We start from the raw sequence: 20,354 nt of genomic DNA, 5'->3' as shown, positions 1-20,354 counted from the left end.
CCCCACCTGGGGCTATCAAGGCACAACCAGGCAGTTCAGCTAGGGGAAGGGGATCCAATGCCAGGCAACAGAATCAGAGAAAAGTCACTACTTCAGGTATTAGGGGACCCACATGAAGACCAAGCTGTATATCTGTAGGGAGCCTAGGTCTTTGGCCGGTGAGTCAATGTCTGTAGTTTCCTCCTGCCCCCGGGCCCAAGTTAGTTGATTCTGTAGGTCTGCTTGTGGCGTCCTTGACTCCTCCTGCCTCACTTCATGCTATCTACCCCTCACTCGCCCTTCCACAAGTCTCCAAGCTCCACCTGATGTTTGGCTATATGGGTTTATGCATCTGTTTTCGTTTGCTGCTGAATGAAACCTCTCAGGAGAAAGTTATGCTAGGTTCCTGTAACAAGACTTTGGGATTGTGTCTACTTGCCTGGTATCCCAGTCCCTAAATGTGAATATAGGCATAGTACATAATCTTTTTGACCCTCATTTATGTATGTCCTCAGTCTGTCATGTTGACTTGATAAATGGAAGCTGTTCATTTTTTCTCCCAGATGAAACTCACTCACGGTGGTAGCCTGAAAGCAACAGTGTTCCAAATGCCCTGTATACATAAAAATTAAAAAAACATTAAAGATAGTCTATTAATTAAGAAATAAAATACTACGTGATGTAGAAAGACACTTTCACATAGTCTTGCTCTGACTTCCACCTTATGGTACTGTTCTTCTAATTTTCTAAAGAGTTACATAATTTCAGACAGAAATGGGAAGTTGTGAACTATAAGCCCCGTGCTTCAATACCTAGTTATCTAAATGAGATTTTCTCCAGCACTACAACAACCCATCCAGACTCTGCATGTACAAAGAACAAAGTAACATAGACCTTTCTTGTTCTGTGGTTGTAGGTGGTAACAAGAATGCTTTAATCTTGAGCAAGAATGACTTTCTTAGGAACTCGATTATTCATAGACTGCTTGAAAAAGAGGTCCTGCAGAAAGCTTTGCACTTTCTGACCCGACAGTGACATTCCACTGGGGTATAAAATAGCCTCTGCAGAGGAAGCAGTCATGTTCACAGGTATTATGTGTTGTGCTATGGCATTGCATTGGAAGAACTCACATTCTGTTGTACTTGCTAATGTAATAAGGGACACTTTTTGTCAAGTGGGAAATTTGTGTCATCATCCAAGAAGTTCATATGCAAATGAAACAGTAAAGACCAGTGGAATGATGTTGGGTAGTTTTCTAGTTTATCTTCGGTAATGTTTGGTAGTCTAATCCTCTCTATCTCTGTCTTTTTCTCTGGACTCTTGACTGAACCCAGGCCCTTTTGTCTGCTAAGTCCATACTTGTTTGCCACTGATGTCTACTTCATCTTTCTTCTTCCTTCCTTCCTTCCTTCCTTCCTTTCTTCCTTCCTTCCTTTCTTCCTTCCTTCCCTCCTTTCTTTTTTCTTCCTTTTTCTTCCTTCCTTTCTTCTTTCCTTCTTCCCTCCCTTCTTCCCTCCCTCCCTCCCTCCCTTCCTTCCTTTCTTCCTTTCTTCTCCTCCTCCTCCTTCTTGATGCATCTGTGGAATATTAACTCTGTTTCAGAGAATATGCAGAATCATAGAGAATAATAGAAAGTGGTTGCCCAAAAAATTAGTAAGGGGTTGGAAACAGTTAGATAGAGGTCCTTGATTCAGTGTGGACTTGTACTGATGAGACAAAGGTGAATATTTCTTATACATTGTGTGGCTAAAAGCTCTCTGAGGAAAATGCTCTGATGTTTATTTATTTATTATTTACTCACTGTGACAGTTATCTATAGTTGAGTGATTCATTTAGTGCTACTGAGTTTTGCAGGAGAGTGTTAACTGTGGGAAACTGGATGGGTTGTTGTAGTGCTGGAGAAAATCTCATTTAGATAACTAGGTATTGGAGCACGGGGCTTATAGTTCACAACTTCCCTTTTCTGTCTGAAATTATGTAACTCTTTAGAAAATTAGAAGAACAGTACCATAAGGTGGAAGTCAGAGCAAGACTATGTCAAAGTGTCTTTCTACATCACGTAGTATTTTATTTCTTAATTAATAGACTATCTTTAATTTTTTTTTAATTTTTAAGACTCCGTACGTTTATATATTTTGATCATATTAATCCCCTACTCCTCCCCCTAACATTTCTCACACCCCCACACCAACTTTATGTCCTCTCTTACCTCTCTTACCTTTTTGTTTTTTAATGACCTGTAGAATTCAGTGTGGGCTGCCTGCAAACTCAGGGGCATGGGGCTCTAGAACATGATTAACCTGCATCACAGTCAAAACCAAGTCTTCCTCTCCAGGAAGCCATCAACTGTAAAGAGGAGTTCAGGCTCATGAGCCCTTCCCCACTCATGTTAGGATGTTGACTACCTTCATGTTGTACAGATTACACGCAGTCAACCAGACTTGTTTTGATTGAGTTCATGAGTGCATCTGTCATGGCCAGAAGACAATCATTTGCACTTTTTTGACCTCCGACTCTTATCCCTTCCTGCCCCGTCTTTCATTATGATCTCTGAACCATGGAGGACACTCCACAGATGCTTACTTTTTGCACTTTGGCCAGCTGGGAGTTTCTGCATTAACTGCCATCCGCTGCACAAATACACGTCTTTGACATGGTCTAAGAGCTGCCCAAATCTATAGGTATTTAAAGGGCAGATTGATACCCTGTTTAGCAAAATAATACTTGTAAGTCCATGAGCTCCCAGCCAATGGCCAGGTTTGCATTTCCTTGTGGAGCAGACCTTAATTCATTGAGAAAAGTGGTTGGTTATCTCTTGTCACATTCATGCCACTCTTGTGCCCCTAGGCATATCTTGCCATATTGATCATTATTGTAGCTCAAGGGGTTCATATCAGTAAAGCTGTCAATGACCTTTCTCCTTGTGTTATGAACAGAGTAAAGAGTGTCTTCAGCAATAGGGTCTTACTATCGAGTTGCAGTGGGAAATCAAGAACCATGTCAGTAGACTGTGTTGTGTAGTAGGTCTCCAGGACATCCCTAACAATGGCAGTAGCTAATGGGGACACCACTAATAAACAACTTGAAAGTGTCATACACCTTGTACTGGGCATTTTATGTGACAGTCTCTGCCTTCTGGGAGAAGCATTATTCCTTGGATGAGATAACTCTAATTATATTATTTTTATGAAAGCTCTCCCAATATTTAGGAAGTTTATAAAATATTAGGTTTCCATTTTGCCTTCTTAAACCTCTTGCTAGTTTTCTCTTCTCACCCCTTTCTCTGCCCCTGCTCCTCCACCCTCCCTCCCTTAAGCCATCTTTTTCATTATTCTCCTTCCTTTATACTCTCTGAGCCGTACTGTACTCTTCTGCCTTAAGATCTCTTTTTACCCTTCCATCTATGGCTCCTTTCTTGTTTACTGGCTTCTGCACGTACTCCAAGTTAAATACGAACACCTAAAGATCCGATGCTAGGATCCACATGTGACTAAGAACACGCCACGTTTGTCTTTCTGGGTCTTGCTTACCCCACTTGTTTCCCATCTTGTCCAAATCTTTCGTAATTTATTTTTTTCCAGATGAATAAAATTCTTTTCATTGTTTGTTTTGACTGATGGCCTCTAGGCTGTTTCTGTGTCCTGGCTATTGTAAATAGAGGAATGAACACAGATACCCTGGAGAAGGAAAGAAACTCGGGTATATGCCAAAGTGGTATATCTGGGTCATACGGTTGATCCGTATCAGTTTATGCCGTGACCAACATTACCTGAGGCTTTTCCTTTTCCTGACATCTTTGCTAGCTTTTGTTTTATTTTGTCTTCTAAATTCTACCCATCCTGGCTGGAGTACAATGAAAGCCCTAAGTAGTTTTATCAGTCATTCTCTGTTGGCTAAGGATGGTGGACACTTTCTTCTCCTAAGAACTCTCTGTTCAGTTTCAAAGCATCCTGATTAATGGGGTGGTTTTATTGATATTTACTTTATTGAGTTTTTTCCATTTTAGAGACACTAATCCTCTACCAGATATATAGCTGGCGAGTATGTTTCTTTTTTAATGCACTTTTGTAGGCTGCCTCTTCAGTCAGTTAACAGATTTCTTTGCAGTAGAGTAGTTGTTTAATTGCATGAAGTCTGTTTGTTGACTGTTGATCCATCCTATTTCCGGGACAACCAGGATCCTATTCCGAAAATTCTTACTTAACACCCCCCCACACACACACTTCTAGAAGTTTCAGAAGTACAAGGTGAGGATCAAAATGTTGTGTGTGGCCTTTTATTGTGGTCACTTGAGCCAGAAACTTCTCTCCTCTGGGAATTCAGAAGACTAAATCTTGCTATTTCTTGAACTGTAATTGGACCTGGTATGCCCAGCACGTCACAGGAAAGGTACCTAGAGACTTTGCAGAAAGGAAGTCAGTCCATGGCACTTCCTTGGGGAGGAAATAATTGGAAGGAGCTTTCATGTTCATTGCTACAAGTCCAATCAAAAGTAACAGCCTACGAAGCATCACTGTCTTCAGCTTAATGGAAAAAGTTTTTTGGCTGTGCTATATATTAAACCTTTAGAAGCGAGAGTCATTTCAGATTTGTAGTATTCTAGTTGCCATGAAATTGGAAGTAATTAGATAGCACACACACACACACACACACACACACACACACACACACCTCTATGAATCTAATCGTCTATACCCTACCTGTGAATATTGTTGGCTCATTTATCCACAGCAGAATACAGCCTAATCTGATTTAATTTTTTTCTAGAGCTTTCTATAGACTTTGTTCAAATGTTTCACCTTGGCTGTAGTTGGGCTTATAAGTTACCTGTACCTGGTTAAGGAAGGCCATGGGAAGCTGTTTTCTCTGGGGTAGCCTGCTCTTGGTGTGTAAGACAGTGGTCAAATGATCTAACACAAGAGAACACATTAATTTCTTCCGGGAATGATAACAGAAGCATCCCTTTCCCAGCTGACAACAGAGATCCTGAGTTTGTAGATCTGCAGTGGAGCTCATTAGGGGTCTGTATTTTTAAGAAAGGCCTGGTTGCTGCTGATGCTGCAGGTGCCTGAACCACACTGGAGACAGAACTAGGGGAAAAGAAGCTGTGGTCTGAGTGTGGCATTTGTTATGTTGGCCAGGATCCAGACTGGTTTCCACATTCTTTAACTGATGCTTTTACATATGAAGAGCTGAATTCAAATTGTAACTAAGAACATAAAATATTTACTGCTGGGCCCTTAACCAATGGGGCTATTTTTCCTGAGTCTTACATTCCTGAAGCTCACTGCCTTCTTCTGAATAGTTAGCATGAGTATGTATACCCCATGCACTGCCAAGGAGATCCATAATTGTTTCATTCGTAAAACTCAAAGATGGCAGTAGAAGTGACTTTCCAACTTATTTATTAGGATTTTCTCAGTCGAGAACTAATTAATAGAGCAACTGCTATTAGATGAAAGTTTAAGAGACTTATTTATGTTTAAAAAATGTTGGAAGGTATTCTTATTCTTTGGGATGTAACGGTTTTGGAGGGTTTTTTTTGTTTGTTTGTTTGGTTTGGTTTGGTTTTTGTTTGTTCTGGGGAGGGTTGGCATTTCTTTTTGATCTGTGACAATGAAGGAAGACTCTAGAAACTGCTAGTTAAACTAGATATATTATGGGATAGGATCAAATCCTAACAGTAACTTTAAAGAAGCAACTTTCTGGAGAACTTTAGAGTTAGTAACATGAGCCCCACTGAAACCCAAAGGACCTAGGATGAGTTAGGCCCACATCTTACATGAGAATTAATTACGCCTTACCTGAAACACTTGCATAACGAGAAAATGCCACACAATTCTACTTTGAAACCTATGAAGAGGTCTTATGCCAACAAGAGTGTATACTTCCCTGGATGTGTGTCTTTTGGGGTGTGTTTGCGTTGGTCATATCCTTAATTCTTGTTGGAAGTATTTCCTGAAGTGTTGGTATTGGGTTTTTGGAAAAGAGGATACATGGATTAAATAGTTGTGTATATTTCAAAGATTATAATCATAAACTTAAATGCTGTGTTGCAGAAAAAGTTAGCTGCTATGCCTGACCATACAGATGTTTCTCTAAGTCCAGAGGAGCGGGTCCGTGCCCTAAGCAAGCTTGGTTGTAATATCTCCATTAATGAAGACATCACCCCACGCCGTTACTTCAGGTCTGGAGTAGAAATGGAAAGGATGGCGTCTGTGTACTTGGAAGAAGGAAACCTGGAAAATGCCTTCGTTCTTTATAACAAATTTATAACGTAAGTCATGTTTTAGAGTAGCAGCTCTCAACCCATAGATTGCAACCCCTTTGGGGGTCATATGACCCTTCCATGGGGTCACATATCATGTTTGCACTATGATTCATAACAGCACCAAAAATTGCAGTTATAAAGTTGCAACAAAAGGAATTTTATGTTGGGGGGTCACCACAAGGTAGAAATTGTATTGAAAGGTTGCCTCGTGAGGAAGAGTGAGAACCACTGTTTCTATGGTCTTTAGAAGGAGAACGGTGGTTGGAATGGTAGCTTTGTGATATTTTGAAACGGCAGCTTGTATACCATTTTCATATTCATATTCAGACCAGCTTGACTGTTTTGACCTTCAGGGATGAGAGAAAGGTCTGGGAGGGGTGGAGACTCTCAACAGAGGAACCTCTCTTTCTTCGCAACTGTAATTTCATGTTTACTGCCATTTTCCTCCTATAGGCACTTGAGCTTTCTGATAGGAGCCAGATTATTCCACTTAGAGCAGTGCTCCTCAGCCTGGGGTTTGCAACCTGGAGTTAAATGACTATTTCACTCAGGTTGCCTAAGACCATTAGGAAACATATTGTCATTATGATTTGTACCAGTAACAAACCGTTACATTATAAAGTAGCAACGAAAATAATTTCACGATTGGGGGTCACCACACCATGATGAACTGCAGTACTGGGAAGCTGGAAAACCAACCAGCATGCAAAATCTGCCATCAATATTTTTAAAATTTGATTCGAAGGGTTAAGAGTAGGGGAGGATAGATTTCTGGAGAGTGTATACTAGTCCATTTCATATGGGCTCTATCAGTTTGTTTTAAGAAGGTATAAGCATTCAAAATGTTGAGCAAAAGTGACTATACCACACAATGTTTACCAAAAATCACCATATCCCCCAGACATTTATTAGTAATGTATCCGAACTTTGAGAGTTAACTTAAGTGGTTTTGGATTTTCCTTACAAATTTGGTGACTTCACTACCTACAAGATTTCTTTTTATCAATAATAATGAAATCTAAGCTAAGTCTCTTATTGTTTTGATTTAAAGCCATGTTAATCAATTTCATTAATTTGCTTGTAATTGAAAATAGTTGCATATGTTTATGATTTTGCTTGCATACACACTTTCCAGTGGCTAAGTCAAGCTAGTTTATTATATCACCTACTTACCAGGTTTCATTGTGAGAATGTTTAAAAATTGTCTTGGCAACTTTCTAGTGTATAGTTCATTAATTAAGAACACTACGCTGTACACCAGATCTCTAAACATATTCCTCCTAACTGAAAGTTTGTTCCCCTTTGATGGTATAAAAAGTGTATTATGTAGGATGGCTATATTATACATACATTTGTATGCATGAATGCAGATGCATGCATACCACAGTGTACATATGGAATTCAGCAAATGACCTCAGGTGTCAGTTCTCACCTTCTACCTTGTTTGAAATAAGGTCTCAGGTTCGTGTGTGTGTGTGTGTGTGTGTGTGTGTGTGTGTTGTTTATTCTGTAACTTTGTTCCTGGGGAGACAGGAATGTCTAATCACCCCAATAAGGAACTGACAACAAACTGAAATAAGAATACCACCAAAATCCAATTTGGCAAACCAGTGAGTTTTATTGGGGTCATTAACGGAAGTATAGGTGAAGTGTTCCATACAAGAGCAAAAATGTCCCAAAGACAGCTGCAGTACCAAAAACCTACCCCAGCATTCCAGCTCATGAAACCTGGAAACCTGGGGCACACACACACACACACACACACACACACACAACACAACTTGCAGACAACTCAGTGGGTTGAAATCTGTCTCGTTAAGGTCATCCAGATGGTTTAGCCCTTTTCTAGGTAACTCAGCTTGTCTGAGAATGTCTCTCAGCAGTCCTGTGTGCTTAAATATGCTTGAGAAAGGAGGGGCCTAATGAATCTGGTCAATTTTAGGGACTTTCTGAACTCTTCAAGTTGTTTACTTCCTGAGTTCAAGGAACTTTCTCAAGATGGTAGGTTTTTATGTCCCCTTTGGATACCCTGTGTCTTAGCAAGCTTCCCTCTAAAACCAGGGTTTCCCTCAGAGGTAACTGCTGTACATTACTGATTATTGAAATGTGCCTGTTTCCAGATTTTACAAGAGTTCAGGAGATTCAAACATTGCTCTTCAATGCTTTACTGTTGGAGCCATTGTTCTAGTGCCCACAGCTCCTTCTGCTTTCCTTGTTTGGAACAAGGGTTTCATGTAGCCCAGAGTGAAAACACCATGTACTGAGAGAAGGATGAAGTTAAATTCCCAGTCCTCCTGCCTCTCCTGAGCCTTGAGGATTACAAGTGTGTGCCAGTATGTGTGACAAAGCCTTTGAATTTTAAAACTTCCAAATACATGAAATAAGTGTATTATGTATTTTGTTTATTTGGTTTGCAATTTTAGTAGTTCAGTTGGGGGTGGTTATGTCTGAAAACATTCAAATGAAAAGAATAAAATATGTTTTAAAAACTACTTTTACTGATTCCACATATGACAAAGGAAAAAGAATTTATGCATTATTTAATTTCCAAGGCAATAGCTTGAAAGATTAACTTGGAACTCTAGAGAATGGGTAACTGCCTTCATCCTACCAGGGAAAAATCATTTATTATCAGGAAGTTGAAAAATAAATATGAAACTGCCTACCACAGTCTATGACCAAGATGCTCTAAAGGCTTTAGTTTCTCTGGGCTAGTGAGCCTTTAGAGCGCTTGAATTCTCTTGTCATATTAGCTGAGTGAGATTTTTTACATCACTTGCTTTCCCTGGGCCTGAGTGATATAACAAAGGAGGCCTTATGGGAGGAAATCTCGGAGGGCACATCAGTTCTGAGGGTCTGTGGTTTTCCTGTTAAGTCTTTGGTAGCTAACTGCTTTCCTTTATCTTCTGCAAGGCTTAGCTACCAAACACCAGAAATGGAAGTTATGCTTGTGTTTGAGTGTGACCTATAACCCTGTCATCAGGTGAAATAAAATAAATATTTCTGGGGCGTTGAAAGCATCGGAATCAGTAGTCGTAATCCACCCATATCAGATGACGTACATCCCACCACAGTCCATTAAGAAAAACCTAGTCATTTATTTTGGGAATCTATATTGATCACTTATTCTGGGTTGATACCATTCTTCACACCAGGGATACATCACAGACTAAGGAAGAGAAACTTGTGCCCCTGCAGAATTGCTGTCTTCACTTTCCCTGGGAGAAGTGCACCTGTTTTGCACGCTTTTTTCTTCACCACTGCTAACTCTTTTTCCTCCAGAGTGTGGTGGAAAATGACTTCCATTTAACACGTCTACTGGTGATTGTATTGCTGTCTCTTTTAGCTATGAATTTTCAGTTATGAGTTTTTATGAACACATGAAGTGATGCTAACTCATGGGTAGTTGTTTGAGTCTTTTTAGGGATTAAGGGGCTTTATACTCATTGTTCCAACATCTTGCACATAATTAAGACAGTGTCCTGGGTGGTGTGGGTGGGGGGGTTCAAATAACCAGGTTTCAAGAAAGACTAGAGTATGAAGGGGGTATGTAGTAAGTAAGTAGAAATCCTGATCTGAACCCTTCTCTTAGTTTGCTTTCTGTTGCTGTGATAAAGGCAGTAACTAAAAGTAACTTGAGGAGGAAAGGGTTAATATGTCAGCAGTCCAATCACAGTCCATTATGAAGGAAAGTTAGGTGCAGAAAGTGAAATAGAAGCCATGGAAGAACCCTGTTTACTAGTTTATCCTTCATGGCTCGCTCAGCTTGCTTTCTTATACAATCTAGGGGCACCTGCCTGGGAATAGCACCACCCATAGTGGACTGGACCTTCCCACAAGGGTCACTAATCATGTAAAAGTCCCACAGAGTTGCCTACAAGCCAATCCAAAAGAGGCATTTTTTTTTCAACTGAGCTTGCGTCAAATGTACAAAACACTAGCCAATGCAACTAAATAAAAAACACTTTGTTTAGTGTAAGTATTGTTTACCTAATGCCTTAGTTGGGGTTTCTATTCCTTCACAAATGTCATGACAAGGAGCAAGTTGGAAAAAAAAGAGTTTATTAAGTTTACACTTCCACAACGCTGTTCATTACCAAAGAAAGTCAGGACTGGAGCTCAAGCAGGTCAGGAAGCAGGAGCTGATGCAGAGGCCATGGAAAAATGTTGCTTACTGGCTTGCTTCCCATGGCTTGCTCAACTTGCTTTCTTATAGAACCCAGGTCTACCAGCCCAGGGATGGCACCACCCACAATGGGCTGGACCTCCCCCCTTGATCACTAGTTGAATAAAAGCTTTACAGCTGGATCTCATGGAGGAATTTCCTTAGGGAGGCACCTTTCTCTGATAACCCCAGCTTGTGTCAAGTTGACACAAAACCAGCCAGTACACCTAGAATAATAATCATACTAACCGTTAGAAAGAGGGTGGGTGTAAAGATTATAGTTAAATAAAAAGTTATTAAGTGAATTTTTTTTCCAAAAAGAATGCTTGTTAAATAGTCACTGAATTTATGCTCTCACGGGATGCTAATGCTGTATTTTCTCTTTCTCTAGATTATTTGTAGAAAAACTTCCCAGCCATCGAGACTACCAGCAGTGTGCAGTTCCAGAGAAGCAGGATATCATGAAGGTACACTGGACTGATCCTACACTGTGAGATCAAATGCTCCTTAGTATCCCTTATTCATTCCCACATTCCTCCTTCTCCTGCCCTCTGGAGAGCATAGGCACAACAAAGAATTTCATCAAACATGTGATTTCTCCCCAAGAGATCTAATGATTATAACTGTGTGCATTAGACGAGAGAGAAACAGAGAGACAGAGAGAGACAGACAGACAGACAAAGAGAGACGGAGAGAGCGAGACAGACATACAGACAGAGAAACAGAGACAGACAGACAGAGAGACAGAGACAGAGAAACAGAGAGATGGAGAGACAGACAGACAGACAGAGAGACAGAGAAAGAGAGGCGGAGAGAGAGAGACAGAGAGAAACAGAGACAGAGTCAGAGAGACACACAGAGAGAGCTAGCGCTCCATCAACCTATGATGTGCAGAAGGAATTACCTTACAATTCCTCCCAGAGATTGAGAGACTGTTTTTCCTGGGCTTACTGAAAGCAGCCACATTCACTGCTTTTGATTACTCTCCACTGGATGGAGTAACTGTCTTAAAATCAGTGGGGATTTTTGAGATAACTCCAAGTTTTAGCTACAATCATGTAGTGTGCTCAATGCTGCTTCAACTCCTGAACCTTCTAGACAACAGTGGTCTCATTAAACTCTATTATTAGTGACATTGTAGCCATCTTCATTTGTGTAAATGTATACTGTGACTTTTCACATAGTAAAAATGTCACTGAGATATGTCTTTGCTAGGACCTATCCCTGTTGTTAAGTCCTATGTAACCATTTACTTCCTAGAAAGAAATTTTGGTGGGAGAGTTTAGCTAGAGGTGAGATGCTTGGATTCTCATTCTAACTAGATCATTTATCTCCAATGTGTATAAGCCAATCTCACCAGGCTTTTGCTTTACTTCCTCCAGAAGGGAGGGTATGATTGGACTTCCTCCAGTCTCCTAGGTTTTTCTGCCATTAAGAACCAAAGAAGTTGTCTGAAATCCTGGCTCCCTCAGCAGTTGCTAGAAATGTGAATTCAGTAGATCTGGGATTAGGACTTGGAATATGAATTGTTATAAGAAGTTCCTCAGCTACTTTTTGCATCTGACACCCCTACCCACTGAATATATACCTTAATATGCCCTCATAACACCAATGTTAAGTGGTTTACATGTGCAATGCGTAATTCTAATGGCCCTACCTATAGTAGATTAGAAAGCATATAAACACACACACACACACACACACACACACACACACACACACACACACACACACACACCACACAGTTTATTTTCCTTCATTCCTAAAAGCTGTGTTTTGGAATCTTAGAATCGATTTGTTTTTCTGAGCTCCTATTGATTCTAACGGTTTTTCGTTCTCATGTGATGCTCTACAAGAGTTCACTGGATATCTAACTAATTGGTATCTGATGCTCTAAAAGAGTGTACTGTGCTGGAAATCTCACTAATGGGCATGTGTATGTTTTTGAAAGAAACTGAAGGAGGTTGCATTCCCAAGGACGGACGAATTGAAAACGGACCTGCTAAGGAAATATAACCTAGAATACCAAGAGTATTTGCAAAGTAAGGTAAGTTCAGTTGGCACATTTACTTCTTCACTGTTTAGTGTGAAATGGTTTTCTAAATATCACTTGTGCATGAGTTTTTGAAATGTATACACTTAAATTAAAAATTTAAGATGCAATGATGCAAAACTAATAAAAAATTCATATGCGTGGTCGGGTTAAGCACACGGTCTAAGGATGTGGTGTTTTCAACATCTAAGAAAGCAATGCATTAGGAAATAGATTTCGTACAGTGATTTAAATAGAGCTTCCGACCAACTCTTGCCAATGTAACCTTGAGCCAGATGGCTGGTACATTTTTTTTTTTCAGATGAACAGAAGCTGCAGAAAATAGACAAAAGAGAGCATGATTTTTGATGTATAGAATCAAGTAGAAATTGGAGACGTGAATATAGTTCTTAAATAGTCAACATTCAGTCGATACAGAACAGCTAACCATGTGCCTGAGGCATAACCAGCGGTCCCGTGGATTTTTATTTCTGCAGGTTTATTACACAGTGAAAGGAGACTGACGACATTGAAAGGAGAGATTAACCAGTCAAATCTACGGCATTCTCCCATTCAGGATGCAAACCCTTATGTTGTATGAGATTCATAGACACGCGTTGCTTTAAATGATATTCAATAACTCTATTAGTTCCTAGTATGACCCTAATAATTGAGGCAAAATTCTATGGATATTTTTATCAGCTTTAGCACAATTACCAGGGGGAATTGGACCTAATCTATTTTTCTGTATGCTAGGCTAATTCCCAGGTGCATTCCCTAAGTATTAGCTGTTCCTCCCTCAGGTTTTTTCTGCTCTGTCAGTCTGTCCTCAGGGGGCATTTCATGGACAAGTGCTCCTTGCATGACTCTGAGGCAGACCTCCTCTTCTCTCCTTGCAGCAACTGCAGACCCCCAGCCCACTAACTGAAGCCCCAGCCACTAGCTGAAGCCCCGCCCACCTCTATTCTCCCCAGTAATTGGCTGTAGCCACTTTTATTTAACCAATAGCTTTCAGTTGGGGAGTGAGGATTGCACAACAAAGACCCAATCAGGTCTTGGCCTACAAAATTTAGCATTTGAATGCACAGCAGCATCAAACCAAAGCCCCAACTGATAGGTTGCTTTGTGTCTTTGTGGTGACCATTTGCTTTGGAGGTTGCTGGCTTTACCAGCTTACTTCACCGTCAGTCTCTCTACCTCCACCAGTCTGAGGTGTAACTAATCTGTAGCAGGAGCATAGGTGGCACTCCTTCGCAGGGTTTTTCTGGGAGGAGCATATCAGCTGCGCCATGTTCCACCAGTGGTAACGCCAGTGACTCCATGTATCCCGTGTAGAAATTTCTGGAGCAGAAGAGCAGCGGCACCGGTCCTAGGGGAGAGTAACAAACCTACTATGGGCAGCACCCAACATCCCATGATGCTTGTCAGACATGTAAAATATGTGTCAAACCAGAATTCCTAATGCTAACAAAGCCCAGAGTGATTCAAGTGTATAAAGCGTTGCTGTATACAGAGTCCCCCGAACTCTCCCCACCTTCCAGTACCTTGCCACTAAATGTCTTTCAGCAGCCGTTGGGGAACTTGCTAGCCTTGGTATCCCTCTACTCTAATAATACCCTGGTATTCGTTTAGCACTCCATTTCAAGTCTTAATTTTTAACTCAACTTTTAGTTTGTTCTGATAGAAGAAATGTGAAAAACTTTTGGAAACCACTTCTCTATGATTCCCTTTCACCATAACGTACCCCTAGAAGAGGCAGTCTGTAGACAAATACAGAAAGGCTCTAGGGAGCCCCAAGCAAAGCACATCTTAGTATAATGGACATGTTCCACTTGGCATTTCCGGAACAGCAGTCTCAGCCCAGGAGACTTCTGGGTACTCAGAATGGGACTGGTGTGCCTGAGAACCACATTTCTAAGTTTATTTAAGCTCAGCTAGTTTGATTTTAAACAGCAGCACCTGGCAGGCTACTACCTGATGGGGAAGTGCCATTTAAGTGGTGTGAGGGGACAGGAAGGCAGAGCACTGATATTCCAGTATTTAGAAACATTGGGGAATATAGACCGCACAACTGCCTTGCAATTCCTGCTGAAATATGGTGGATTGAGAAACCGTTCTTTATTAAATTAAACATTTTTGTTGTAATGTTTATTTTTCCGTTTTAGCAAGAATATCTCTTGTCTCTGTCTCTGATTGTATCTCGGTGTCTTTCTTGCTATGCCGCCCTCCCCTCCACCCCTCTCTCTGCCAGAGGACTGAAACATTTCTACTTTCAGTTTGATGTTGTTGTCTCAGAGCACTAACATTCCCCCCCCCCCTGTCAATCATCTTAGAACAAATACAAAGCCGAAATTCTCAAAAAGCTGGAACATCAGAGACTGATAGAGGCGGAGCGCCAACGCATAGCTCAGATGCGCCAGCAGCAGCTGGAGTCCGAACAGTTCCTGTTTTTTGAAGATCAGCTCAAGAAGCAGGAGTTGGCCCGGGGCCAGACGCGAGGTCAGGACTCTCCGGTGCTGTGCGAGCAGACAGACGGAAGTGGGCTGTCCTGTTTTTCCACCCACCAGAACAACTCTCTGAGGAATGCATTTGCAGACCATCCTCATAAAAGTGATGAAAGCGATTTTGCTAATTACTCTCCTCCGGTGAACAGAGCCCTAAAGCCAGCGGCCACCCTGAGTGCTGTTCAGAGTAAGTGCTGTGGGATCCAACCCACATCACTTGATTCTAGAGCAATCATATTTTGATACTAAGTAGAGATTTTGAATGAGAGTCCAGGCATTTGTTCTTCTCCTTCTTTGTGTTTTACTCAAGACATGTATACACGTTAAAGGGAAACACGGAAAGGCTGGTTGCTGAGATACTTCAGTGTTTAACATCAGCCTGAGCTGGTAGGGTCTCAGTCCCATCAACAACTAAACTGTGAACAGTGGGGCTGGCCTCCAGCACTTAGGTGTGTCAGGCACGGCCATATTGGCTCTATGAAATTTCCCAAATCAAATAGGCAGTTCTCTTTCACAGAGGCATCTATTGAAGAAATGTGGTAGGCAGCCACTGCGCATGCTGCTTTACTAGCAATTGTTTCAACAACGACAACAAAACGTGCTTTTGTCTAGTAATCCATCACACTACGACAGAAGGTAGCACACAGCAAACATTATAAGGAGTTTTTATCCCGTGTCTCACAACCATGTGTCCGCTGTGGCCTTTGGGTTCTTCGGCATATCTGAGGTGTGCAGAGAGAAAACTCACGTATGTAAGAGTTGTTCCAGAGACCAATTGTGTAACAGTGCTGACTCTTTCTAAGCTTTCCTATAAAAAATAATTTGTATATGAAATGTACATGTTGTGTTACCCTCCTTCTAATCAATACTTACATTCAAGAGGTTTGGCTTTTTATTTTTTTAACTAACCCTGGAAAGTAACACACCAGGCAGTCTCAGTGTTGAAATCTGTAATTTAGTTGCTCTCTGAAATTCGAAAGGACAGGATCCGGGACTTGTTTTTTTTTAGTGTGTTTCTCCTTTCTGTCTTAGATTTAGTGGTTGAAGGACTGAGGTGTGTAGCTTTATCGAGAGATCTTTGCCATAAATTTCTGCTGCTGGTTGAATCTAACACAGCGAGAGGAATAGAAACCTGTGGGATCCTCTGTGGAAAACTGGTAGGCCCTATTTTCATCTCTCAATAGGGATGCTTTGAGTAGGACTGGCTGGCTTCTCTGTGATAGGAAGAGCAAGGTAGATCGGGGAGGGGAAATATTATAAAGTTAATATTAACATCCTTAAACTACTGGCGTGATTCATGGATTCAGCCTTCTAAAAGAATTCTACATTTTCAGAAACACCATAAAACACTATGAACTATTTAGTAAAATGGCAACTTACAAGGCAAGACATGAGGAATAGTATTCAACAAGTTGAAAGGCCCTGAAGCTGGAGAGAGGATAGTGCTTTAGAAGGGTGGGAAGTCCCCAGGCCTGACAAGGACAGCATCTCACAGCCCAGTGACCCAAAATCTCTTCTTGACTTCAAAACCCTTTCTTTTCCATGCTTACCTTTTACCCAAAGACAGTGATATGTTTCTTACTTAATTGTAAAAGCTGTATTAGTTTAATTTTGGAAAACACTGGTGACACTTAGAGAAAAGTCCTAATTCTTTTATAATTACATACAATTAATAAAAAACAAGACACCAGCCCCTCCACTATTCCTCATAGGAGTACCTTTTAGTAACACCATGCATTTTCAAAATTAGTCTGTGTCTAAAGGAACCTGGCCTTGTTGTGTGAAGACATTTTCCATTGTAGGTCAAGTATGCTTATACATCATTTGTTAAGTATACATCCATTACCCACTGGTCGCCCTTATACTATTTCCTTTGTATTTTCACGGCAGCATTGGGTTTCAAGCCCCAAATAACAGATGTCCAAAACTTTCAGTAGAATCAATTTTCTGCTTGTTTTTGAATTGTGAGTGTGCAGTAAGGGGGAGGTATAAATGCAGATGCCGAGACAATGACATCCTGCTCAGATGTCACTTCTTTTGTTACCATTGTTCGTCTTCTAGACACACAATGAATTCACCATTACCCATGTGGTCGTGCCAAAGCAGTCTGCTGGCCCGGACTATTGCGATGTGGAGAACGTAGAAGAACTGTTCAGTGTTCAGGATCAACACGGTCTCCTTACACTGGGATGGATTCATGTATGTTTGACCCTTTGGGTTTCGGTTTATTTTTGTGTGGTATGTTGTTTTCTTCATACAGGAATTTGGGTGAATTTAAATAATTTCTTATTTTTATATTCTCCCAGATGTAGTAAGTATCATGATATCAAAGCAATATATTCAATGCCGAGCTGTGTATCAATCTGTCACATTTGGGTTTGAAAGGGGTATTCTATACGTGTGTATTTCACTCAGAATTGAGAAAGGTAAAACGTAGCAGAAGGTCTTACTCTGGTGGGTTCAGATAATCCAATGGATTAGATTTAAGCCGTAGCACAATTCTTACCTGTATAATAATCGCCTTTCCTTTGCTGTGGATCTAAATTAGACTGTTAACTCTTTTCTAATGGCACTTCTTTTACACAATGTGTGTACCAAAGAGGGTCCACACCTGACAGCGCCAGGCCTTGCAGAGCAGAAGTAAATTTATGAAATGGATGGGGATTTACACACAATGGCTAGAGCCAAAATATCGGGTTCTGACATCTTCCAGGCCACTGTAGGTGTGAAGGTGGGCTTACACATCCAATAGACATGGGTTTAATAAATGTCAGTTCTGCTAAGAGTTCGTGATGGGAGCATTGGCAAGCGGGATTAACTTTGATGGCAGCTTCATCCTCCACAAAGTGGGAGCCATAATTGTGGAAACCAAGAACTTCATCTGATGCTCAGGGTTAGATGAGATAATGCCAGTGAATTTCTCAACATTGTCTAGAGGTTTGGAAACACCATGACTTGTTATTAATGAGGGTGGTCTATATTTTTCCATAGTTCAAGTTATCTAGGGGAATTTTTCTTTTTACTTAGTTGTACACAACTTGGTCTGGGGAGTGTGTTTTCTTATGTATCTGTAGTAAAATATCTGAAACTAGATACTTTATACAGAAAAGAGGTTTCAGTCTCACGGTTCTAGGGACTGGGAGGAACATCAATGTGTCAGCTCCGATGTCCAGTGAGAACTGCTTTCTGCTTCCAAGACAACAGCTTCTTGCTCCATCCTTGCATGGTGGAAGGGGGGATGAAGAGAGCAGTGCCCCTACCCCGAATCCTTTATGCTGGGCTGCTGCTAGTCACTGCCTAAATGCTGTGGTTCCTACCTTTGTCTCTTCAGTTAGGTTCCCCTACAGAAGGTCAAAGGTGCATACATCATCATTCTGATGATAGCAGTGACAAGTCATCTCACTACCAAAAGTCCCAGCACACAGTCTGGAAGTCTTCAATAGACCTGAAAGAATGAGCAGGGGTTGGTTTGCATTTTGTTTGAAGAAAAACTTTGAGCAGTATAGGCAAGCAGAAACACACACACACACACACACACACACACACACACACACACACTCGGTTAGGAAGGTGGAGGATACATCACTTCTGCTCCATCTTTGGGTCCCTCTCTCCCCTTAGTGCTGACTGTTAACTCCTTATTTTCAAGTTTTCTCATTGATTGAGTGAAGCTAATGAGCTGAGAGAAGCTAATGAGAGCATTGATTTGATGTTATCAGTAACAAGAATAAGACCGGAAAGCCTCTGAGGAGTATGAACTGCCCTCAAACTTGAGAATTTATTTGTTAAAAGGAGCCATGAAACTTTCTAGCCATGTATTTGGTTTATTTAATAATAAGTATTATGCCTTCCTGATGGAATTATATTGCTGTTTTAAAGTATTGAGCCAATCAGAATTCATGTAGGATGTATTTTAAAGCAAAGTAAACTGCAGCACAGAAGGCCCGGGGAATGGGTCATTTGGTACAAGTACTTGCTATGCAAAAAAAAAAAAAAAAAAAAAAACGAGGCCCTGAGTTCTGAGCCGCAGTCCTGCACAGTCATGCTGGGTGCCGCAGCATGAACCTAGACCCCAGCTGAGACAGAGGCATGAAGATCATTGGCAACGCTAACCAGCCAAGCAACCATGTTAGTGAGCTCCGGGTGCAGTGGGGGAAACTGACTCAGAAAATCATGTGGAGAGCAATGAAGGAATACACCTACCTGATGCTGACCGTTGCCCAATATATGCATGCACATGCATAAATATGTACGTGTTCCATTGCAGCACACATGCACTCGCGCACATACATAAACACGTACATGTACCACTGTATCACACATGCATACGTGCATGCACACATGCACGCACATACACAAGCTGCATCAAGGAAATTATAACAAGCTCTAAAAGTAGTAGCTTTTAAAATTACATATTCAAGCTACTCAGTGTTCCTCTTGATAAACAACTACTAAATTAGAATCAAAAGTTTCCCTAAAATGGGCTGTGTCTGTTACATATGCTTAGTGAATTTTAATTGTTTAAGTAACAGACTTGTCAACATTCTGGATGTCTAGGACTTTAGATTTGAGTGGATTTTGCTGTATCAGGCTGTTAGGGTTGAGTGAAAATACACAGATGTTACATGTCCAAGGCTCAGGGAAGTTGTGTTGTCTTTAACAGCACACAGTAGCAGCAACCAACCCAGGGATAAATCCTCCATACACACTGTCTTCATCAGGAAGACGGTCAGAATCAGGTCTGACAGACACCTGGGTTCGAGTGATGAATGTCTTGGTTTAACTGACTCTTGAGGCTTTGAGAAGTCACTGTGCTGTTTGTCTGTCACTGCTTCAGGAGTGTGCTATGTTTAGTTCTAAAAAAATACAAAGGAGTCCACGATCCTGGCTTTCTGATCTCTGTGGTCAGCTTACCTCATCCTCCCAAGTCCGGAGATCCCTGTATGTGGACTGAGATCGTCTGATACTTAGCTTGTAAGACTAATGGATGATCTGTTTAAAGCCTCTCACAAGTGGAAGTATCTCACTCTTTCCCACAAAGAAAGCACATGCATTTCTAGGAACTTTCTCTCTAAGTCAGACAACAAAGAGTATGGTAGGAAAAGAAGAATTCCGTCGGCTCCCCACACGTGCAATTTTTATTTGAGTATTGTCATTATTATTATCATTATTGTCATTATTATTATTATTTATTATTATTATTATTATTATTATTATTATTATTGGTGCTGTGGTATGAGGTGTACATGGCAGGTATCCAGGTGCCATGGCACACATGTGTAAGTCAGAGGACACATTTCCGGGAGTCACTTCTCCCCACCCTGACCCCTACTCCCCACCATAGGTTTCAGTGATCTAAGCCAGGTCATCAGATTTCATGGCAAGTGCCTTTGCCCACAGAGC

At 41.0% G+C, this 20,354-nt stretch overlaps 1 protein-coding gene across 2 annotated transcripts in view; it reads left to right on the top strand.

Moving 5' to 3' along the window:
* Positions 1-20,354, top strand: part of STAMBPL1 (STAM binding protein like 1) — a 48,218-nt gene that overhangs the window by 25,081 nt on the left and 2,783 nt on the right. For both annotated transcript variants that reach the window (XM_080911454.1, XM_080911455.1), the window contains exons 3-8: positions 6,039-6,256; positions 10,807-10,882; positions 12,367-12,462; positions 14,781-15,138; positions 15,984-16,108; positions 17,013-17,150. In XM_080911454.1, the coding sequence (XP_080767580.1) occupies positions 6,039-6,256; positions 10,807-10,882; positions 12,367-12,462; positions 14,781-15,138; positions 15,984-16,108; positions 17,013-17,150 (1,011 nt within the window). The remainder of the gene's footprint in view (positions 1-6,038; positions 6,257-10,806; positions 10,883-12,366; positions 12,463-14,780; positions 15,139-15,983; positions 16,109-17,012; positions 17,151-20,354) is intronic.

The sequence above is a fragment of the Micromys minutus genome (assembly GCF_963924665.1).
Source record: "Micromys minutus genome assembly, chromosome: 2".
Taxonomy (NCBI): Eukaryota; Metazoa; Chordata; class Mammalia; order Rodentia; family Muridae; genus Micromys; species Micromys minutus.
Note: the sequence above shows the minus strand (reverse complement) of the source record. Positions and strands in the feature narration are given on the sequence as shown.